Raw genomic sequence first — 25,146 nt, 5'->3', positions numbered from 1 at the left:
TGGAAAGCAAAACTGGAAAGCAGTAATAAAAGTATTTGTGAGTTCTAGAAAATGGACTTTTTCTTTTGAGGAAATATACATTTGGCAGGGAGGAGATTTAACTTGGTTAGAACCTTAAGAGATTTTCACTGGGACTTAGAAAACTTGGTTTTTACTCTACTAGCCAGCTGTGTGACCTTAAGGAAGCCACACAGCTTCCTCTTTTGCAAAACTAGGAGATTGGACAAGATGGGCTATGATACTCTTACAGATGCATGGCTGAGTTTCCTCGCGTTGCTATAAGTCCACTAAAAATAAAGTGACTTCTAAAGAATGGTGGACAGCCATGATCCTCCTCTCATCCTTTCTCTTTCTTCACAGACTCCTTTAGTCACCTAGCAGGCTTTCTTCTCTTTTCCTGCTTTAAACCTTTATGCATTCCTGTGTGATGCATGACTCACCAGCATTTTCCTCTTGTGTGTGTGTCACTGTCTGATGAGGTTCCTTCAGGAAAAGGAAATCATAAAGCTGAGTGAGTCATGAAAATCGCCTAGTGTGTCCTGGCTTCAGGCTCTCCTCAGCAGTCCTGGAGCAGGGCCTTCCCCTTGTGGCCAGCTGGGGAACAGCAGGGGTCCAGGGAGAAGGAGGCTCTGGAGGTCATTTCTTGAGCCTTCACAAAGACACTGGCCAGAGATTATTTGAAGCTGTTCTTTATATTTTCTTTTGTAAAGCAAACTAAAACTTTGTCTATCCTTTTGCCCTGTATTTTTTTTCCTATCAAATGTATAAGCGAGTAAGAGAGAAATGGCGAGAGTTAAAATGTAAAAAGAAAAGAAACACAGTGTATTTGCTGGAAGAATTAATTGTTAAATCCAAATCTGAGCAGGTTTGCTACTTTAATTATTCAGAAAAGCTGGAGTTTTAGCTTCAGTTATTTGTTCACGATGATGAGTAGAGATGAATAAGATGGCTTTTGAATTTTTCATCTTCAAGGGCATTTTGGGGGTCACCTTTGCAGGAGCCATTGGGCTATTTTGGGGGTTTTGAGCAGAGCCCTTGAGTAGAGTGAATGGATAGACTCCAAAATATGCTTCCTAGAGCAGAGTCCTGACTGTGAAGACACACGATGCAGCCAAGGCCTTGTACACCCATGGCCGCCCATGCAGAGTAAGTGCCATGTTGCTTCCAGGGGGAAGGGCCTCTCCTGCCTGGGAGGAGCTAGATGCATTTCAGAGGGGTGAGTTTCTCAGCTTGGAAGTAGGGTGAGCCTGATGTAAGCTGAAAGGACACCAAGGAAGGCCACAAAGGAACAAAGCTTGGGATCTAAGGATTTGTCTCCTGAGCTCTGGGTGGTGGATTAGCCAGCCACAGGCACAGCAGTCCTGCTCAGCACTGTGTGCAGATACTTACCTCTGTCATGCACCTTTCATGGTTGTGGAACTCTCTGAACTCTGCACATCGGTCTGCACACTGCAGATAAATGGCCTTTGGTGGTGATGTTTTATGGTGGCTCAGAACCTGTGATGGCTGTCCTCAATGGGATATGAGACTAGGAAGCCAGGGAGGGGTCATGTTATCTCCCATTGGTCAGGACTGTTGGCATGTGGAAGGCAGCACTTGGTGATTGCTTGCTGGACCAGTGAGGAATGGTTGAATAGAAGAGCCCTGAGAAAGAGAATTCCTAACTATGATTGAGAGGTTTGGAGAGGGACAAGACAGACCCTTGCATTAATCTGCCTTCCCATTGTGGGAATGGCTTCAGTGGGTACAGAGAGGCCAGAGATTTAATCATTTAGCATTTGTTGTGGGGTAATAAATTTGAAAGCTGTCTATGTTGGGTTGGGGTCACCCATGAGCATGGTGACACAAAAATAATCAGTGTGGTCTGTGTTGGGGAGAGGTCCCACCCTGCCAATGCGGCAGTTTGCAGAAAGTGGTTCACTTTATAAAAGAAAAGGTTTGTTTGCTTGTTTGTTTTGTCTTCAAAGGTAGGGCAACACAGTTCTATTTCCTTGGGGTTGCGTGGACCAAAGGAGGGTCAGGGCGGGAGTTTTAAAAGCAATGGAGGTGAAAGCAACTATGTTGCGGTTTGGGGGACTGTGGGAACCTTAGCCGGAATCCATATTGAGGGTGCAGCTCAGAAATAGCAGCGGCATTGATTTGGAATCTGAGGAGCTGAAGTTTTAATTCTGTCATCTCCTTTCTGAACTCTGCGCATCGATCTGCACTCTGCAGATAAACAGCTTTTGGTGCAGTTGTTCAGTTATGGCTCAGAACCCGTGAAGGCCTCTCTCATTGGCATGGGAGACCTTCTGGAGAATGATTTTCTGATGAATATCAACAGCCAATGCCCTTACCCCCCCCCCCCAGGTTTGCTGGAATTTTCCCCAAAACATAAGAACAAGGAGGAATAAAAATAATTCCGTTTGTCAATGGCATTTCATATTTCACTCTCTAAAGAAAAACATTTCTTTTAGTTTCAACATTTCTCCTTGATATTTAGGCTATAAAAGTTATACCTTTAGTATAAGAAAACTGTATGACTATTTTTTTTCTTTTTGGGCTAAATATGTCTCATTTCCCTTTTACTTATATATCTCAAAATATCTCCATGATCCTTTCAGGTAAGCACATTTTGACAAGGACTTCTGTATTGATAGTCTGCAAACCTTGCATCCTGTGGCCTTGCCACCCTTCTCAGAAGAAAAGTTATTGGCAACTGTTTTATTCTCCTTTATTCTCCTTTTTGGACAATCTCCCAACTTTATTTTGTAGCTCTTCCTTTGAAATTTCCATTTCTACCATTACATCTTTAATTTCTGAGAGTAAGTTCAGTCTTACTTTCTAAATGAGCGTCCTGCTTTTTTGTTGTGGGTATAAATGTGTGGTGCTTCTTAACTGTTTCCTTTTACAAAATTAAAGTGTGTACCAAACATTCTGTTTGCGCCGAGGCTTGTTGACTGGCGCACACATGGCCTTTAGGTGGGAGACCCCAAGGATCAGGATCTGCAGAGCTTTTCCTCTTACCCAGGTGGGAATCCTCGCCTCCTCTGTCTGGGCTTGCACAGGGCAGGGGAATAGCATTGGGTGCTCCCCGAACTGTATGTGAAGTTCCCAAGCCCAACCCCTATCTGGTGCAGCTTTCCTGGAGAGTCAACTTCCCATCTCCTGGAGTACAGGAGGGTCTGTCCTCTGGTTATGTGGCCTGGGGCACTAAGGATATGCTTGTGTGAACCTTTCACTGACCCTGATTTCAGCCTGCTCTTTCAGTTCTTGATATGTTCAGGATGCTGTGGCGTGAATTGCCTTGCTTCTCGTTGGCTTTCCTTCCTGCAGGCACTTAGAGCTCCAGCTCTTCTTTCTCAGTGACCATTTGGACAAGTACATTTTGTTGGCATCATTTGTTTGGTGTTATCTCTTCTCTTGACCTTGTCTATTTGCATATTTTATTCCTTAAACCATTTTGCAAGGGTTTTGAAGGGGAGTAGGTAGAAACACATGTGTTTGATTTCCAATGTATAACTGGACCTCTATCCTAATTAGCTTTAAAGAAGTATTTAACAGAGAAAGAGCTGAGATGAGACCTTCATATAATTAAACAAAATGAGATTATTATGCAGACATCAGATTCTAAAGAGAAAATGTTAGAAATAGAGAAGTTAGAATTCATAGGTCTTACAAGGTGATATCTAGAAAAATAGATTACACATTTTTTGAGTGCTAAGGTTTGGACAAAATCAGTTTTATTTCTTCCCAAACAGTGTTGCCATACTTCTTTAGACTGCTCTAAAATTTTCCAAATTTCTAGAAATACATGCATTGTGGACATACTAGTTCTAGTTTATTATTGTAGAACATATTTCTAATGCTTATTTTCACCATACTTTTCTTTCTATGAAAGTAATACAGTTTCATTGTAGAAAGTACTGGTAAGAAATAGAAGACAATATACCACCCCCCAACTATTAACCAGAAATTACTTCTCCTGTCCTCTGCTTCTATGTTTATACTAGGCCATAATTGGTACCCTTCGTCTTAAGGCTGTGTTCTCATTCTTTTCCAGGACACTGGGGTTGGGAAATCAAGCATTGTATGTCGATTTGTCCAGGATCACTTTGACCACAACATCAGCCCGACCATTGGGTAAGTGTCCGTGTGTTCTTCTCTTCCACGTTTTTCCCTTTCAGACAGCTCAGAGAGGTGCCTTTGTGCTTGAGCCTTCAAGTGGTTTCATCCCAGCCAGTGAGAATTAATCCCAATGGTAAAGACTTGGACAGAAATTCAGTCACTTTTAAGTTTCCTGTCCTTGGGCTTCCTGTCCTTGTCAATGATTTTTCCTAGCCAACTATTGTTATGCTGCAACCTAAGGTCATTTCCTTGATCTCAAAGTGCATTATTCTGAAAGTCACACCAGCTTTCTTTCCAGATGGAAGATGAGACACAGGACAAATCCCCAAAGGCTCTGCTGTAACTTATCTGCCAGTAAACCTGGAAATGCTGTCCACTCACATGGCAGAGCTGTCTGTGCAGTCTGTGGGAGAGATTGATTTTCCTTTTCTGAGCTAATTGAATGTCAGCATTTCCATTCTAACGCTTGGGGACAGAAGGGGGATTGTTCACCTCTGGGACTCTGACCTTGGAATGTAGGCACTTTTTTAAATTCCATTTTCTCCTCTCCTATGGATTCTTTTGCCAGATGTGCTTTTGCACTGCGTTTTCCAGGTGCTTGATTTTTTACTCTGTTAGAACTTGGCCTTGCTTATTTTTCTCCCTGAAGATAGCATGATCCTTGCAGAGAGTAAGATTTCATATTCCTTAGAAGAGGAACAGTGCATGTATATATTTTAGGAATTCTGTAGAATTGGTGACGAGCAGTTGTCTCTATTAGTTGTAAGTGGAGAAAATTCATGACAGCATATGCAGATGCTCAAGAGGAGTTGGTTGATAGGCCAGTGGTTGGAGTGACAGAGGTAAGAAAAACCAACACATTTTATGATTCAAAAGTGGTTTAAAGAAACATGTTCACAAAAATATGTGTCAGGAACTGAATGAAGGGTCTGTAGGCCAACAAGTTAACTTTTCCTGAAACACTTGCAGAAGACACAGGTCTCCAGGGTCAGAGATAAGGGAAGTAGCAGTAGCTAGAGTATTATTTTACATTGGTTCCCTAACCACCAGTTTCCCATAGGGTGATGTGAACAGGGTCAAGTGATGCCTCACATATGCAGTAGCTTGTGTTACAGGAGAGAAACTGAGTTAGGAGTTTCTGGGTTCGAAAGGAACCCAAATCATTTATAATGGACAGTAGGCATGCCTGTGCTTTGCTCCAGAGTGAGACATTATCTCTCCCTTCCAAGACTATTTCCTGTAGAGACATCCTTGAAAACACAGTCTGGGAAAAAGACACTGCCTCTGCTTGCAAGAGACCCATGGAGAAATGTCTTCCAACATAGGCACTTCTGTAGATTGGGGACAGTTTTATCGAGGAAATTCTCTTCGCTTTTCTCTGTGATGTATGTTTTTTCTCCTCGATTTGCCACTTTGTGTTTCTTGATAAAAAAAAGTAAAAACCATAAGAGTGACTGATTCTGAAATATGTTCCTAGAAGAGAGACTTTCATTGTCTACTTTTTAAACTTAAATTTTTAAGAATAATACACCTTAATTCCTTTTTTAATGATTTCTTAAATAAAAAGGCAAAGCATGCTCCTATCACAAATATGCTAAATATATAAAAGTGTCAAACATAACTGTTACATATAGGTATAAATATAAATTTAGTGTATTTTCTTCCAGTCTTTTTCCTATGTATGTATGAAATATTTTTTCATTCAACATTATATTGTAAATTCTATGCCATTAAGTGATCTTTAAAGACAATGACTTTTAATGGCTCTATTTTTCATTTAAGGCATTTAGGTAGTTTAAAATATTTAAAAATATTACAAATACTGTTATATATATCATTGGGCATAAATGCTTGCGTGTACCTCTTTTATTTCATTGGATTAAATTCGTAGCAATGGAGTGATTTAGTCAAAGAATAAGAACATAGTTGAAGTTTTTGATAGATATTGCCAAATTGTTTTTCAGAAAGGTTGTCCTTATTTTTCTATATACTCACCAGCTTTAGGTATGATTTTAGAAAATTTTTGCATATATGATTTTGAATTTTTTTCTTATAAACTTTAACTTAAACATTTCTTACACCTGAAAATTTCTTCATAAACACAATTTTAAATGATTGTAACATTAAATTATATGCCATTCTGCTTTCTACCTACATCATTCCTCACTTTTTTCTGGAGTCAAGATTAAGCTCAGTCCCACCATTCTTATCTGTTGTCTTTTCCTGATATAGTTTATTTTCCCTATTTTAAAATTGCTCAAAAATTTTCCTCTCTTCTGAGATTTCTAGAAAATGTTTCCAAACCACAGTTTCAGAAAAATAAAGCTAGCAGGAACAAATAGATTTCTTGGAAGATAGCATAAATGGAGTACTTTTAGAAAAGATTGTGTGCGTATCTCAGCTGGTAGATTTGGTGGGCTGGCAATCTGGCTTATAGATATGTTTTATTTAGCCTGTTTCAGAAATTTTAAGCCAATAATGAAGAAGCAGGAGATTTTTACATAATAACCTTGCATTTCTGGCTTTTCTTATAAAATCTGTAGGCTTAGAGCACATGCTTACATGACAGAAGCCAGGTGGACCTAAGCCATAGGCATTCCCTGTGGGTGCACGAGTCCTCTCTGTTCCATGTCTTCCCCGCTATTATTATTGTTACTACTACTACAATTATTTTTATCAGTATTACTTTTATGCCAAGTCCGCTCTGCTTGTTTACATGTCCTATCTGGTCCCATCGACATTTCATTTCATGTCCCAGGTGCAAAAACTCTTTCTCAGTAACCCTGCTGGCCCCAGGGGGCAGAGCAGCTAGGTGATTTGTTTAGGTGAGCAATAAACCTGTGACTCAAACCAAGTTAGTCCACTTTTAAAGTCCACACTTGTTCTTCCCACTGAGATCATCTTATCATTGGGAAAAGGCCACAGGCTGTAAAATGTCATTGCCTTAGCATTGAAGAGTTAATTCTTATCATCTCCCGTGACTCACCCTGAAAAATCTTGGCTCTGCTATTCAAGCAGATTGTGTTGACATCTTGAACATATATATGTGTGTGTATTTCCCTTTCTATTTTAACTTTCACAAGGAAATTGGGTTACTTCTCTGCCAGATTCTCGTTCCCACCGGTAATGAAGTCAGTTCAGCATTGCTGATGCTCCTCCACTACCACTCTGGAAGGAAATCTATAGAGAAGAAAAGACTTGGGCTTCTTAAGATTGAAAGCTAGCAAAGAGGCTGAAAAAAATCTCAAACAACCCAAAGATTAATGACAATCTTCATTCCAAATATTGATAGTCTTTCTCCTAGTGGCAAGAAATCTGGAATAGAGAATGGTACGTACGTGTGTGTGTGTGTGTACATATACATGCATGCACTTGTATATGTGTATATACGTACGAGTATAAATGCTATGCATTCTTACTGTTACTAAAGCTGTTCCTCACAGCCTTACTGTTACCAAAAGGAAATTTCACAGATTTCATTTCCTCATTTGATTCTACAGCAGCCTTCTAGGTCATGTAGAGTAGATATTAGATCTATTTCACAGACGAGAAAACTGAGGGACTTTCTAAGTGTTCATTCCACACAGGCTGGCGGTAAGGGACTCTGTGTTTTCCTGACTTTGCCTTTAGATTCTTCTTTAACCAGGGTCAGTATAGTCATTTGGGTCTCAGAAGCCCCCACTGCCATATATATGTAAAGTGAAGTGGTTGGCCTGGATATTTCATGTTTTTTCCAGCTCTGAAAGTCTATGATTCTAAGGTTTTAAAGACATGAACTTGGTTTTCTGAGAACTTTTCTTTTAAAGTCTAAGAACTTTAAAAGGGTAGGATTGATGTATCATTTATCCTGTTGCCTAGAACAGGGGTCCCCAACACCTGGGCTATAGGCTGGTACTGGCCCGTGGACTGGTACTGGCCCATGGCCTGTTAGGAGCCAGGCCTCATAGCAGGAGGTGAGCAGCTGGCGAGCAAGCCAGCCAAGCTTTGCTCGCATTACCGCCTGAGCTCCACTCCTCCCCTGACCCCCATCCATAGGAAAACTGACTTCCACAAAACTGGTCCCTGGTGCCCAAAAGGTTGGGGACCACTGGCCTAGAACATACTGAGGTATGAATGAAAATTTGCCTTACATCAAAGTAAAAAGAAAAATTAAAACACAAAAACAAAATATTTATACAGCTGTCTATACAAATGTTTAAAAAGTGTTTGTGGAAAAAATTCCATAAGCAAAGTTAAAGGGCAAATATTAAACTGCAAATGTGTATATATATATATTTAACTGAATTTATTTGGGGGGGACATTGGTTAATAAAATCATATAGGTTTAAAGGCTACAGTTCTACAGTATATCACTTGTATATTATATTGTTATTATATTGTATGATCACCACCTCAAATCAAGTATCCTTTCATCACCACTATCCCCCCTTTACCTTCTTCTAACTCCCGCCACCTTCCCCCCTAATCACCATACTGTTGTGTATCTATGGTTTTTGGTGTTTTTTTTTTCTTAATACCCTCACCTTTTTCACCCTGACCCCCTATCCCTTCTCCTCTGACACCTTGTCTGTCTGTTCTTTGTATCTATGAGTCTGTTTTATTTGTTTGTTAGTTTATTTTGTTCATTAGATTCCACATATAAGTGAAATCATATGGGATTTTTCTTCCTCTGACTGGCTTATTCCACTTAGCGTAATGCTCTCCAGGTCCATCCATGCTGTTGCAAAAGGTAAGATTTCCTTCTTTTTTTATAGCCAACTAGTATTCTATTGTGTAAATATACCACAGACTTTTATCCATCTACTGATGGGCCCTCAGGCTGCTTCCAAATCTTGGCTATTGTAAATAATACTGCAATGAACATAAGGGTGCATATATTCTTTCAAATTAGTGTTTTGGGTTTCTTCGGATATATTCTCAGAAGTGAGATCACTGGGGCATAAAGCAGTTTCATTTTAATTTGCCGAGGTACCTCCATACTGCTTTCCACAGTGGCTGCACCAATTTGCATTCCCACCAACAGTACATAAGAGTTCCCTTGTAAACACTTACAAAAGGGGACTTTGTTTTTTAGTTTCAGTTGTTGATAGTTGAGAGTTTGTTGTCATTTTACTGTTCATAATTTTGATCTTCTCCTTTTTCTTAGATAAGTACCTTTAACATTTCATATAATAAGGGTTTGGTGATGATGAACTCCTTTAACTTGACCTTATCTGGGAAGCACATTATCTGCCCTCCCATTCTAAATGATAGCTTTGCTGGATAGAGCAATCTTGGATGTAGGTCCTTGCCTTTCATGACTTTGAATATTTCTTTCCAGCCCCTTCTTGCCTGTAAGGTCTCTTTTGAGAAATTAGCAGACAATCTTGTGGGAACTCTTTTGTAAGTAACTGTCTCCTTTTCTCTTGCTGCTTTTAAGATTCTCTCCTTATCTTTCATCTTGGGTGATGTAATTATGATGTGTCTTGGTGTGTTTCTTGGATCCAACTTCTTTAGGACTCTGAACTTCCGGGACTTCTTGGAAGTCTATTTCCTTTGCCAGATTGGGGAAGTTCTCTGTCATTATTTGTCAGATAAGTTTTCAATTTCTTGCTCTTCCTCTTCTGCTTCTGGCACCCCTATGATTTGGATATTGGAACATTCAAAGGTGTCCCAGAGGTTCCTCTGCCTCTCCTCATTTTTTTGGATTCTTGTTTCTTCATTCTGTTCCAGTTGGATATTTAGTTCTTCCTTTTGTTCCAAATCATTGATTTGAGTCCCAGTTTCCTTCCCTTCACTGTTGGTTCCCTGTATATTTTCCTTTATTTCATTTTGCATAGCCTTCATTTCTTCCTTTGTTTTTTGACCATACTACTTAACCATTTCTGTGAGCATCCTGATTACCAGTGTTTTGAACTCTGCATCTGATAGGTTGTCTATCTCCTTGTTGCTTAGTTCTTTTTCTAGAGTTGTGATCTGTTCTTTCATTTGGGCCATATTTCTTTGTCTCGGTGCACCTGCTATGTTGTAAGGTGTGGAGCCTTAGGTATTTGCCAGGGTGGGGCAACCCACGTCACTGTGTTCTGGCTCTGTCTGTGCGGGAAGGGTCAGAGAGGGCACAATGCTGCTTGGTAACTTACTTGGCTCTCGCCCCACTTTTCATCACTTCCCTCACTTCCTGCAAGTGGATTATGCCCTTTCAGGTGTTGATTCCTGAGTGGGTGGGGTTATGTACATTCTAGGACCCCGTGGGCCTCTCCAACAGAATCTCTTGTGTGACTGGGTGTTTCTTCCACTGCTGCAACCCCCATAAAGTTTTACAGTCAGAGGCTTTGAGGGTTTAGTTTCCTGCTTGAACCCTGGGTTGTAATGTTTGTCTCACTCCCCAGTTGTTCCTCCTGGCTTATCTGCACGTAAATGTGGTACTGCCTCACCTGCCAGCCACTGCCTTGTCTTGTGCCCTGTCTACCCCAGCTTCCCATCTTCGCCTCTCCTACCAGTCTGGACAGATGTTTCTTATTTAACTCCTTGGTTGTTGGACTTCCATACGGTTCAATTTTTTGGCAGTTCTGTGTTGTTTTTTTTTTAATTGGTTTTTAGCCTTCCCTTTGTTATGCAAGGAAGCAAAGAATATCTACCTATCCTCCATTTTGGCAGGTTCTAAGCCATTTACATTTAAATTGATTATTAATAAGTACATATTTATTGCCATTTTATTCTTTATAACTATGGTTTTTTGTTTTTATTTTTTCTTCTTCTTAAAGTAGAACCTTTTAACATTTTTTGTAATACGGGTTTGTTGGTAATTAACTCCTTTAGCTTCTTCTTGTCTGGGAAACTCTATTTCTTCTTCAGTTTTTAAATCATTGCCTTGCTGGGTTAAGTAGTCTTGGTTGTAATTCCTTGCTTTTCATCACTTAGAGTATTTCATGCTAATTCCTTCTGGTCTGAAATGTATCTGTTGATAAATCAGCTGACAGTCTTATGGGAGCTCCTTTGTAGGTAACTAACTGTCTTTCTCATGATGCTTTTGAGATTCTCTTTTTGTCTTTCACGCTTGCCATTTTAATTATGATGTGTCTTGGTATGGGCCTTTTTGGGTTCATTGTGTTTTAGACTTTGCATTTTCTGATGTTGTGCATCATTTTCATTCATCAGGTAATGGAAGTTTTCAGTTGTTATTCTTCAAATAGGTTCTTGATCCCTTGTTCACTTTCTCCTCATTTGATACCCCTGTGATCCAGATGTTAGTTTGCTTCATGTTGTCCCAAAGGATCTTTAAACTATCCTCACTTTAAAAAATTCTTTTTCCTTTTCCTGGTCTGATTGGATGTGTCCTGCTACCTTGTCTTCCAAATTGCTGATTCAATCCTCTGCTTCATCCAATCTACTGATTATTCCTTCTAGTGTATTCTTTTTTCAGATATTGTATTTGTCATTTCTGACTGGTTCTTTTTATGTTTTCTGTGTCCCTTTTCATGTTATTGTACTCCTCACTAAGTTTCTTGTAGTTTTCCCTAAGTTCCTTGTAGTTCTTACTAAGATCCTTGAGCATTTCTATAACTATTTTTAAAAAGATTTTATTTGTTTATTTTTAGAGAGAGAGAAAGAGGGGGAGAAATAGAGGGAGAGAAACATCAATATGAGAGAGAAATACCAATTGGTGGCTTCTTTTTAAAAATATTTTTAATATATTTATTGATTATGCTATTATAATTGTCCCATTTCCCCCCCCCTCACTCCACTCCATCTTGCCCACCCCCTCCCTCCCACATTCCCCCCCTATAGTTCATGTCCATGGGTCATACTTATAAGTTCTTTGGCTTCTACATTTCCTACACTATTCTTACCCTCCCCCTGTCTATTTTCCACCTATCATCTATGCTACTTATTCTCTGTACCTTTCCCCCCCTCCCCCCCTCCCACTCCCCTATTGACAACCCTCCATGTGATCTCCATCTCTATGGTTCTGTTCCTGTTCTAGTTGTTTGCCTAGTTTGCTCTTGTTTTTGTTTTAGGTGTGGTCATTAATAACTGTGAGTTTGCTGTCATTTTTACTGTTGCTATTTTTGATCTTCTTTTTCTTAGGTAACTCCCTTTAACATTTCATATAATAAGGGCTTGGTGATGATGAACTTCTTTAACTTGACCTTATCTGAGAAGCACTTTATCTTCCCTTCCATTCTAAATGATAGCTTTGCTGGATACAGTAATCTTGGATGTAGGTCCTTGCCTTTCATGACTTGGAATACTTCTTGCCAGTCCCTTCTTGCCTGTAAGGTCTCTTTGGAGAAATCAGCTGACAGTCTTATGGGAAGTCCTTGGTAGGTAACTGTGTCCTTTTCTCTTGCTGCTTCTAAGATTCTCTCCTTCTGTTTCATCTTGGGGCATGTAATGATGATGTGCCTTGGTGTGTTCCTCCTTGGGTCCAGCTTCTTTGGGACTCTCTGAGCTTCCTGGACTTCCTGGAAGTCTATTTCCTTTGCCAGACTGGGGAAGTTCTCCTTCATTATTTGTTCAAATAAGTTTTCAATTTTTTGTTCTTCCTCTTCTCCTTCTGGCACCCCTATAATTCGGATGTTGGAATGTTTCAAGATGTCCTGGAGGTTCCTAAGCCTCTCCTCATTTTTCTGAATTCTTGTTTCTTCATTCTTTTCTGGTTGGATGTTTCTTTCTTCCTTCTGGTCCACACCGCTGATTTGAGTCCCAGTTTCCTTCGCATCACTATTGGTTCCCTGTACATTTTCCTTTGTTTCTCTTAGCATAGGCTTCATTTTTTCATCTGGTTTCGAACAAATTCAACCAATTCTGTGAGCGTCTTGATAACCAGTGTTTTGAACTGTGTATCCAATAGGTTGGCTATCTCTTCCTCGCTTAGTTGTATTTTTTCTGGAGCTTTGAATTGTTCTGTCATTTGGGTCTTTTTTTTGTTTTTTTTGTCTTGGCGTGTCTGTTACTTAAAGGGGCGGAGCCTTAGGTGTTCACTGGGGGCGGGGTAAGGCTGGTCGCTGTGTTGTGACGCTGTGTGGGGGGGAGGGTCCGAGAGGGAGCAATGGTGCCAGCTCCACTTTCCACCAGACCTCAATCTTTCACTCCACTACCCACAATCAAACTGGGCCCCTCTGGTGCTGCTTCCCGAGTGGGTGGGCTTGTGCACGCCCTAGTTCCATGTGGGTCTCTCCAACGACCTCTCCTGTGAGGCTGGGAGTCTCTCCTGCTGCCGCCCCAACCCCCACGGGCTCTTTCAATCAGAGCTTTGAGGCTTTATTTCCCTGAGCTGGAGCCCTGGGTTGCGGGGTCTGCTTTGTTCCCCACCGTTTGTCAGGTTTATCTGTGCGTGAATGTGGGGCTGCGGGGTGCTACCCGCCGCTCTGCCTGCCCTGTTCTCCACCACTCTGAGTCTGGCCCTCTCAGTTTATCTGAGCAAATGTGGGGCCACGGGGACTGCTAGTGGTCAGACTGCCTGCCCCGTTCGTCCCACACTCTGCCAGTCTCCGTCCCGCCACAGCCACGCGAGTCCTCTCCACCCCGGTGCCCGTCTCCACCCCTCCTACTGGTCTGGATGAATGTTTATTTTTTATTTCCTTGGTGTCGGACCCCCTTGCCATTCGATTTTCTGTCAGTTCTGGTTGTGCGAGGAGGCGCAGTGTGTCTATCTACCTCGCCATCTTGGTTCAATTGGTGGCTTCTTGAATGCACTCTGACTTGGGACTTAACCTGCAACCAGGGCATATGCCTTGACTGGGAATCAAACTGGTGACCTTACACTTTGTGGAATGATGCCTGACTGACTGAGCCACACTTGTCAGGGCTATAACCATTTTTTAAAAAACTTTATATCTGGTAAATTGTTTGCCTCCATGTCATTTAGCTCTTTTACTGGAGATTTGTCTCATTTGGGCCCTGTTTCTTTGTCTTCCCATGTTGGCTTCCTCTTTGTGTTCGTTTCTATGTATGATGTAGATCTGCTATGACTCCCAGATTTGTAGGGTATCCCGTGGGACCCACTGCTGCATTCTCCTTGATCACCTGGGCTCAGTGCTCCTGGAATGACCCTGTGTGAATTATGTGGGCCCTCCTCTTTCTTGATTGCTATTGGTCTTTTCATGTTTGGTAGACCCTCAGTCTCGCTGACTATGAGAATCAACCCCGATGACAGTATATGAGCTGCTGTGTAGAGAGCAGAATTTGCCTCAGCAGGGTATGTAGTTTCTGCTGAGATCTGTCATTTGTGAAGCTAAATGGATCTTGCTCTGATGTTTTTTTTTCTTTTTATTTTAAATATTTATTTATTTTTAGAGAGAGAGGGGGAGGGAGGGAGAAAGAGAGGGAGAAAAACACCAATGCACAAGAGATACATCCGTCAGTTGCCTCTCACATGTCCCCAACCTGGGACCCAACCTGCAACTCAGGCATGTGCCCTGACTGGGATTCTAACCAGCGACCTCTCGGTTCACAGTCTGGCATTCAGTCCACTGAGTCACACCAGCCAGGGTGCTCTGATGTGTTTGTTTCTAGGGCCTTTTGGAAGGGACTGTGGTGTAGACCAATATCAGATGCTGCCTATGACTGGCCCAGGACAACCTGTTTGGAGCTAAAAAGTGATTTACAGCTTGTGGCTGCTTCTGCTGGGCCTGGATATGTGCCAGAAGGATCAAGCTGTGCACCACAGCTGGCTTTTACCAGCACCAGGCCCGGGAGCAGTTTAGCAAAATTCCCATGGAACCCTGATATCTGCCTCTGCCTGGGTCCATTATCTGAATACTTGTTAGGTTCAGTCACTGATAGAGCCTCTGGCTATACTTGAGTTGCATGAGATAGGTTTTCAGTGAGTCACCAGGTAGCAGAGAGTGGCCTCAAAAGATGGATCTGAGATCACTCAGCAAATATCCCAAGGAATAACGATTCTAGCTGCCACCCACTGGGTGCTTGCATACCTCGTGTGGTGGGGTGGGGACTCAGAGTCATCAGGATGAGACCAGCAGAGTTTATCAGGCCCTATCAGACCAAGATTTGGCTGTGTGAACAGAAGGCTCTGCACTTGTTGGACATGTGAGGGAAAAATTTCTCTTGTCCTAGGGCCACATAACTCAGTCTGTCCTGTATTCTGCCCAGATTGCGGCAGGGCAGAGCCACCAAGAGTAGAGGGTGGGAGGCCTTTGGGAACCCAGAGGGTGGTGCTAGTGAATTGCCTATGAATAGGATATGTCAGTCATATCATGGGAAAGTGGGGGTAATGGCCCCCACCCCAAAGCTATACAACTTAGTCACTGACACCCCCTGAGTCTACCCAGACCTTTAATACCCCAGTTCAGGCAGTTGACTCCTCAGTCAGGTGTGAGCTCCACAGAGTAAGGGTGACAGGGAGTTCAGAGGGTGGGGCTATTCCTTTCCCATGCGCTGATGCCATATGGAGGTTAGTGCTCCATGCAAGAAAAATGGCACCTGAGTCATGAGAGAATGAGTCATCACAGGAGTCCGAGTGGCTGTCCCCTCAACTGTCTTTCCAAAGCCACAAACGCCAGTTTCTCCTTGCATGACTCTAGTCTACTCTGCCTTTCCTCTGCTGGATGAATGGCTACAAATGAGATTTTGTGCATTGGCCCTGTAAGAGGGTGCATGCATCTCTAGCAGAGCCCTGTTTATCCCTGGTGGAGAGAATCCCCACTGATTTTCACAGCTGAGTGTTACATGGGACCTCTTCCTGGCTCTGGTGCTCTGGCCTGGGGAGCCCAGCTTGAGATTGAGACCTCACGTTTGTCAGGAGGAACCTTTGCAGCTGACATGTCCCTCCGTAATCTTAGCCACTGCCAATGGGAGCAGGGCTGGCTGTTTTCCCATCCTTGCCATTCCTACCAGTCTTGGTGTGGCTTCTTCTGTAAATCCTTGGTTATAAGACTTTTCTTCAGCTAGTCTTCGGTTGGTTATTCATATTGATTGCTCTATATTTTAGTGATAATTCCAGTTTGGTACTGGGAGGAGGTAGATATAACGTCCACCTACTCTGCCACCATCTTGAATCTCCAAAAATATTTTTGTTAAGTATACTATTACAACAGTTAGTATAAAATACTAAAAAAATGCATATCATAGAAAATAATGAACACTCCAACTTAAAAGCGGGCAAACGTCATGAAGACTATACAAAAGAAGATACAAGTGAACAATAAACACTATATGATGTTCAGACTTCTAATAAACACAATAAAAATAAGACTGAGATACATTTTCTACCTGTCATACTGGAAAAGATTTGAAGGATTTGTATTGATTGGGGAGAGGGTGGTCTCATCACTGCCATGGACTTGCAGGTGGGTACAACCCACAGTTTGGTGACTGTAGGAAAGTAGAGCATGTCTGCTTCTAAGAATTAACTCCAAAGAAATTGTTGTACAAAGACCCACAGGTTTCGATACAATGATATTCATTTAATTATTGTCATAATAATGAAAACAGGTGACTGTGATGTCTATCGATGGGGTAGTGAATAAACTTAGAACGTGGTGTGTAATAGTCATTTTAGATAATGATGTTTATCTATATTTATAGAAATGGAAAGATGTCCATGATATATAAAGTGGATTAGAAACAAAATTTATGTAGTATATGATCAATTTGGGGGGTAAAAGTTGTAAAAAATAATTTGGAAGGACACATACCAACTTATTAGTAATGATTGTGGCTAGGTAGTTAAATGGGCAACTGATCTTTATTTTCTTCTTTTCATGTTTTTGAATTTCCCTTTTGTGAAATATTATACATATATTGCTTTTATAATGAAAATAATAAAATAATAAGAAATAATTCCATTTCCATGTTTGGACTATATTTGCTCCTATCAGTAGTCTGGGATGTATATTTTGAGCACTTTTTCCATTTCCATTTCCATTTTTGTAATATATTTGCTCTTATCAGTAGTCGGGGATGTATATTTTGAGTACTTTTAAAGAAATGAAATGTCATGGGACAGATGTGGTTTTGTTAATATTTAGTCATATCACATTAAGAAAAGTACTTAGAATATCCATTTAGTGCAATCATACATTGATAATTAGAGCTTTCTATTAACTTTGGTGTGTGTATGTATGTTGTGGGGATAGTGTAAGAATTGCAGGGACATACACTTTTCTCCATGGGACTTATGTAGTTTGTCTTAGGATAAAGTGGAAGTTGAGGAAATATTACTGGGATGAATGCTGAGTGGGTGTAGTACTGGACTCTGTGCTGGCCTGGGTGGGCTGGCTGGGCCATATGAAATTGAAGGAAGACATCCTGACACTTTACCCCTAAAAATTCTAGTATGCATCTCCTAAGAATAAGAACATAATCTTACCTAAGAATCAGAACATTACTTATACTTAGGAAATTAATTTTGAATCAAAGATAATATGTGACATATAGTCTAAATTTAAATTTCTCCAATTGTCCTCAAAATGTCTTTTAAAGCTGTTTTCCTCCTAATTCAGGATCCAGGCAAGGTCCATATAGTGAGTACATTTGGTTGTTTTGTTGCTTTTCCCCCCTTCATCTATATTCTGGAACAATCTCCCTACCTTTTTTTTGTTTCCTTTTCATGACATTGACTTATTTGAAGCATTCAGGCCAGTTGCCTTATAGAATGTTCTGTATTCTACATTTGCCAATTGTTTCCCCATGTTAAATTCAGATCAACAGTTGTTGGCCAGAATGCAGCACAGGAGGTGTATGTGCTCCTTATACCATCATATCAGGAGGTTTCTCATTTCTGGTTGTCCCACTATTTGGGATGCTTGCTGTTTTTTAATGAATGGGAAGCTTTATCTTACACACACAAAAAGTCAAGGGTATTAAACATTTCTTGTATTAGATTTTTACATCTTTCATAAGCACAAAGAAAAAGCCTAAGAGGAAATACGCAAAAAATAAAATGTCAAGTGTTTCATTATCTACTGAGAATTTCAAATTCATCCTTTTTTGCTGAGAAAGCATAATTTTGTTAAGCTATCCATCTTTATCCCTTCATTTATGCAAGTCGGATGGGAATTAGAGAATATTTTCATCACTGCTAGTGTTGGATTCATAGCATAGGTAAAAATGTAAGGCAATTTTCTCTGTGCCGTTGCAGAGCCCAAACTGGAAAATGCCCAAATACCAGCTATTCTTTCCACTCTTAATTGTTATAATAACAAGTTTTTAAATCTATGGTTTTGTTTTATTTCCTGATCTTGGGCATATTATCTTAGAATACTGAAGACAAATGTTTTTGGAAATGGTGTTTTGAATATATTCTTTGCCGTTTTCCCCTTCTAAACCTCCAGTTGGACTAACAGAAAATGTAGAATATTTTCTTTTGGGTGACAGAACGCTAATTTTGATTAAAAGATAATATCTGACATATTGTCTAAATTTAAATTTCTCCAAGGACCTTCTTTCTTCCTCTTAGTGGCCCCCCAAGGACAAGGACAATGCTGGGACCTTTTGGCATCCTGCTAAGTCATAACATTAACTTGTTTGAAACAGAAGTCTTTGTAAAGATTGTAGGGAATAATTGGTAATGTGGAGATGTTGATTCTGTTTTTCAGGGCATCTTTTATGACCAAAACTGTGCCTTGTGGAAATGAACTTCATAAGTTCCTTATCTGGGATACTGCTGGTCAGGAACGGGTAAGGATATGTTGATGTTGGCTTTCTAAGGAAAATACTGAAATCGCTTTCTGTATAGGTTTCTTTGTTTTTGTCAAGACTGTAGTGGTGCAAATGACAGAAACCTACCTTGAAATGATTTAAGCAAAAAAAGGAAATGTACTCTTAAAAATATCTTACTTATTCTTAGAGAGAGGGTAAGGGAGGGAGAAAGGGAGAAAAACATTGATGTGTGAGAGAAACACTGATTGAGAGAAACACTGGGTTGCCTCTTGCATGCACCCCAAGTGGGGACTGGCCAGCAACACGGGCATGTGCTGTGACCAGGAATCAAACCAAGACCTTTCGCTTTGTGGGACAGTGCCCAACCAACTGAGCCACTCCAGCCAAGGCAAGAAATGTACCCTTTAGCAATGAGAAAAATGTAAGAGGGTGCACATGTAAGGCAGGGCTGAGTTCAAGTCCTCCAAACACATTGTCAAAGGCCCCCAACTCTATTCCTCTTCTTTGCTTGCTTACTTCTATTCGGCCTCATTAGGCAGACCCTCTCCTTCCCTTCTCCAAGGGTGGCAGTGATGGCCTCATAAGCAACTCTAGGCCTTGAATCCTACTACTTTAGCAACCAAATGAAGGAAAGCACTTTTTCCCCTGAGTTGCACCCTGTATCTTGGCACTTGAGGGTTCTCTGTGGTAATTTTGGTCAGGAGCTCACTCTTAAACTTGATGTTGGTACAGGGTTTGGGGTATTTGGCACTCTTACTGGTTGTGTCATGTAAAACGCTTACCCTAGAGTTGTCAGCGCCACCTGAGTCACAATAGCTGAAAGTCAGGTAGGCTTGGTTCCCCAAAGAAAGTCTAGGTTCTTTTACTAAAAAATAGGGGAATGGATTTTGGGCTACCAGAAACAGTAGATGACTTCTTTCTTTTTTTAAAAAAAAATTATTATTGTTCAGTTACAGTTGTCTGCATTTTCCCCCACTGCTCCCTCCCACCCCAGCCAAACCCACCTCCCTCCCTTGCTTCCACCGTCCCCCTTGGTTTTATCCATGTGTCCTTTATAGTTGTTCCTGAAAACCCTTCTCCCCATTACCCCCTCACCCCTCCCCTCTGGTTACTGTCAGATTGTTCTTAACTTCAGTGTCTCTGGTTATATTTTGTTTGCTGTTTTCTTTTGTTGATTAGGTTCCAGTTAAAGGTGAGATCATATGGTATTTGTTCCTCACTGTCTGGCTTATTTCACTTAGCATAATGCTCTCCAGTTCCATCCATGCTGTTGCAAAGGATAGGAGCTCCTTCTTTCTCTCTGCTGTATAGTATCCCATTGTGTAAATGTACCATAGTTTTTTGATCCGCTCATTTACTGATGGGCACTTAGGTTGCTTCCAGCACTTGGCTATTGTAAATTGTGCTGCTATGAACATTGGGGTGCATAGGTTCTTTTGGATTGGTGTTTCAGGGTTCTTAGGATATAATTCCAGCAGTGGAATTGCTGGGTCAAGGCAGTTCCATTTTTAGTTTTCTGAGGAAATTCCATACTGTTTTCCACAGTGGCTGCACCAGTCTGCATTCCCACCAACAGTGCACTAGGGTTCCCTTTTCTCTGCATCCTCTCCAACATTTGTTTGTTGATTTATTTATGATGGCCATTCTGACTGGTGTGAAGTGGTATTTCATTGTGGTTTTAATTTGCATCTTTATGATGGCTATTGATGCTAAGCATATTTTTGTATGTCTCTGGGCCATCTGTATGACCTCCTTGGAGAAGTGGCTGTTCAAGGATGACTTCTTTCTATTCTTAGTTCTTTTACTTGCTGAAAATACTTATGGAGATTATTTATTTAAGAAGCTGATGTGTTTAGATTTTAAAAAGTGAAATAATGAATACCAACAACCTGCTTATGACAGGGAATCTGTGTAATAACTAGAGTGTGTATTATCAAAGGTGAAAGGGGTGGTCCGAATAAAGGAAGCACAGTGATAACCAATACCTTGTCTTAACTGAGAGCTGTCAGCCTGATTAAAACTTTCATCAGAGCAAATAATTATGGGGTAGGATTGGCTGAACTTCCTTGTCGGATCCAAGCCCACAGGTCACCTTCTCTTCTCTACCTGCCCCATTTAAAATGTTAACACTTCCTCCTTTTTCCTCCCTCTTTAGCTCTTACCACCTTCTAATATACTATTTAATTCTTTTAATTATTCTGTTTGTTATCTCTCCCCTTCAAAGGCAAAGAATACAGGGTTCAGGATGACCCATTATTTTCACTATCAGCTCCTAACAAATCAAATGTGTATTTATATATTTTCATTTTATATAAATCCTTATTTAAAACTAACTTTCCAGCATTCATAGATTAAAGCATTTCAAAAATTTCTTTCTTTCTTTTTTTAAATTAGGACAAATCTGGCCTACAAATGGTAACCTCATTAGAATGTCTTCTTTTTTGCTGCTAAATTAAGTGAACAGATTTGCATACATGAAGCTACTGCCTGAAGCACCTCTTCAACTCTGTTAGTCAGCTGTGCACACTGACTCCTGAAATGAGGGGTACAGATTCAAGGAAGAAATGTCTACTTGGGGACCTTTTTTTTTCCGGTTGTTATTTAAACTTAAACAATGGTATTTTCTTGCTCTCTTTTTTACTTTTGGCCATGTAGTAGTTGCTTTTGCAATCACTATTTATGAGTGTAACAAGTAAATTTTACAAATAGCTGGCTTAGTATTAGCAGTACTGCCATTTCTACTGCTGGCTGGTGTGGCCTGAGGGCTTGCTGTGTCCATGCACTGCTCTGGGTGCCTTCTCTGTATTAATGCCCTTGTCCTCTCATAGCACTCTGAGGTCAGGTGAGGTCACAGATGCATAGAGAGGTTAAGTAACTCGCTCAAGATCACATAGTCAATAAGGTATAAAGCTAAAATTTGAATTCAGTAGTCTGGGTCTTGAGCCTTATAGTTTAGTTCTAATAGAAAAACCACACAAAGCCATGAAATTGAAAGTAAACTTACCCAAATTTCACTACCCAGATATTTCCACTATGTGACATTACATGGCCATTTTTCAGGTATCTCACTCTGTGTGCTGATAATCACATGTTAATGGGGTCATGATTCTTTATAACCTCCTGTTTTCATTTGATAATACAATGCTCTAATGGAGAGATTTCTGTGTGATCTAAGCAGTGTATTTTATATTTACCTACCTATTCTCATATAATATTCAAGAAGTTGGTGGCTTCTGATGAAATTTGGTACTCTAAAGTGACCATTATGGTTTGTAGTTTGGCCCGCTTACCATCTCAAAGCAAAGTAGCAATAGAAAAATTTTTACATGATGGATTTCTAATTATTGTAATTGGTTTTCCTAAAATTTGACTATTAGAGGTTAGAGACATCTTTGACTATATTGCTATATTTTATATATTAGTATTATATGTATGATTAGTGCTATAATTATTATAATTATTAGTATTATGTGTACAAGGCATGACTGCGTAGCATTGCTTCCCTGAGTAATTGAGTTTTGGATGATAATTTCAGGTGAATTATTTTTAGAATCTAGATTTGTGGAGAGAGGGTGAGCTTTATCTACATGGTCTTTGTGGACATCCAATCTCTCTAACCCTCGAAGGCCTGATTTAGTTATCCTCAGGCTGTCCTTGTCTTGTGTCCCATGGTGCAGTCTTGCATCTCCCCACTGATAGCAATTTTTCAATCGTTTTGGCAGCTTATTGCTGGACTTAATCGTGCATGTAATGATGTTGCCTAATGTTTGAGCTAAAAATAAATGCCCCGCTGTTGCTTGTGCCTATTGCTATTTGTTCTGTCTCATTAATTGTTGGAGTCCAGTGTGTTTTATTGTCCTTCCTTATCTTTGTAGAAATGTGCTACTGTTCTCCTTAGTTTTCATAATTTTAAACAAACAAAATCTCTTTGAATTTATGATTTGACAATATAAAGATGTAGGTCTGTGTTCTCCAAGGAGGATAATGCTCAGCACATGCTTTGCATTTGTTAATTAGTCAATATTTGTTTATTTGTGGACCGACTGAACCAAGTTCTGCCTAGCGTAAATGGCATTCCGGTTAATGCCCTACCTACAGCCCAGTAGGAATTCTATATTATATTTGTGGTACAATTCATACTCTTAAAAAATTATATTTCCCCTCTGAGTACTAGAATGTAAAATTATTACCCCCTTCTTTCCTTTCTTTGTGTAAGAGAGCATTCATTCTTGATTTGCTGTCTTAATTTTCATTCAACTATACATGATGGGCATCCTTTGATTCTTTCAATGGCAAATGGTAATCCTTAGGGTGCCTCTGTAAAAAACGTTTTAAAACGTTAATCATTTTCAGTTGATGGTTGAATCCGATTTGTTAAAAGCTCAACATTTACAAGATTTGTGTAGTTAGTTTCTCACTACCAAGAAGATTGTTGAGAAGGGGAGGGTGTGGGCTTTTTGCAGGTTTTCATCCTGTCCTCTTCAGATGGGTTGTTGTGCTGGTTTTTGTTTCGTGCTGAGCGGTGAGGAAGAGCAGCAGCAGGTCAGAAGGAAGTATGCAGGAACCTTAGCTCAGAGGACCCAAGGAGAGAAAGGAATCCATCTGCCCAGAGCTGTCCTCCCATTTTCTATCCAGCAGGGTTTGTGTGGGGAGATGAGAGAGACCTATGTCCTAATGCATCAACACGTTATTCTTTCCCATTGAATTTCCTTTTCACTTCCTTTTTTGTTTTTCTACTATATTGGGATCGGGAATATCCTTATTGCTATTAAAAATTTTCTCATCATGATAGGAAATACAACCTTCATTTTCTAGATGTGTGCTTCCAAATCACTCTGTTTCTGCTTTTGGACACAATCACAATCCATAGGATAACACAATTTAAAAGTCAGTGTCTTGGAAGAATGTCAGGCTTCATTCTCTTGGTTTGATCCATCAGAGCACCATTATTTTAAGAATGTAACATGAAAAAATATTAACATTGTTTTGATTTTTTTGTATCATTTGTTTGAAGTCAGTGTTATAGCTGCCTGTCTTTCCTAGTGGACTGCCTGAATCATAATGGTTGCATTTATAAAATAGGGATTTTAAATGGACCACAGTCATAAATTCCATGAAGGTGATTGATGGTTCCATTATTAGCATAGAAACTCTTCACTACTCTACAAACACATCTGAAGTTGAATAGGTTGATTTCTGAAATCAAACTCATTTTATGCTTTCAAAGGATGAAATTGGAGAACACATATACAGACTGAAAAAAAGAGTCCTTTAGTCTTAGGCTAATTTCAGTCTCTAGATTTGCCTAATCTGGACATTACATATAAATAGAATTATAATCTGTGGCTTTTTGTAGCATAGTGTTGTCAAGGTCCATCTCTGTTGTGACATGGGTCACTGCTCTCTTCCTTTTTATGGTTGATTAATATTCAGTTGTATCAATGTGCAACATTTTATTTATCCACTCGCTAGTTGACAGATATTTGGGCTGTTTCACTTTTTGGCTGTTATAAATAATGTTGTTTTATGAATATTCATGTGTAAGTTTTTGTACAAATGCATGTTTTGAAAAAATCTCTTAGTTACATATCTAGGAGTGAAATTAATGGGTTATATGGTAATACTAAGTTAAGCATTTTGAACACCTGCCAAAGTATTTTCCAAAGTGGCTGTACCATTTTATATTCCTACCAGCAATGTTTGAGGATCCAATTTTTCCACATTCTTGCCAACACTTGTCTTTGCGTAACTCAAAATCACAAAGATTTACTTCTATATGTTCCATGAATTTTGTAGTTTTAGCGCTATGATGCATTTATTGTTAATTTTTGTATATCTTGTAAGGAAGGGATTCAACTTCATTCTTTTCATGTCAATATCATACAAAATCAGTTGTCCAATACTATTTGTTGACAATACATTCTTTGCCCAATTAGTTGTCTTTGTTCCTTTGTTGGAAATGAATTGGCCACAAGTGTGAGAGTTTAATGCTGGACTCTCAGTTTTATTCTTTCAATCTAAAATTTATCCTTATGCCAGTACCACATTGCCCTGATTACTGTAACTTTTTAGTAAGTTTTGAAATTGGGAAGTGAGTCCTCCAATTTTGTTTTTCTTTTTTAAGATTGTTTTGGCTATTCTGGGTCTTTTGCATTTCCACATGATTTTTAGGATCAGCTTGTAAACTTTTACAAAAAACTCCAGCTAAGATTTTGATAGAGATTCTAGATGAATTTGAGGTTACTTACTCCCTATTTAAATTAAAACTGATAAGCAAGTTGTATGCTGTCCTTCCTTTCTCTGGAGATTACATGTGGATTAGAAATGCAGCCTTGACCTCAAAGTGGTGCCCATAGAAAAATTCTGAATAAAGTATTAAATCTTCTAAATGTTTAAATGTGCTCCCTGTAGTAAACTCATGTAGAACCATAAACA

At 39.9% G+C, this 25,146-nt stretch overlaps 1 protein-coding gene across 2 annotated transcripts in view; it reads left to right on the top strand.

The window, feature by feature from the left end:
* The window catches only part of RAB31 (RAB31, member RAS oncogene family), a 156,908-nt gene that overhangs the window by 70,790 nt on the left and 60,972 nt on the right, over positions 1 to 25,146 (top strand). For both annotated transcript variants that reach the window (XM_024580430.4, XM_045187847.3), the window contains 2 exons: positions 4,043 to 4,122; positions 18,648 to 18,729. In XM_024580430.4, the coding sequence (XP_024436198.1) occupies positions 4,043 to 4,122; positions 18,648 to 18,729 (162 nt within the window). The remainder of the gene's footprint in view (positions 1 to 4,042; positions 4,123 to 18,647; positions 18,730 to 25,146) is intronic.

The sequence above is a fragment of the Desmodus rotundus genome, chromosome 10 (assembly GCF_022682495.2).
Source record: "Desmodus rotundus isolate HL8 chromosome 10, HLdesRot8A.1, whole genome shotgun sequence".
Taxonomy (NCBI): Eukaryota; Metazoa; Chordata; class Mammalia; order Chiroptera; family Phyllostomidae; genus Desmodus; species Desmodus rotundus.
Note: the sequence above shows the minus strand (reverse complement) of the source record. Positions and strands in the feature narration are given on the sequence as shown.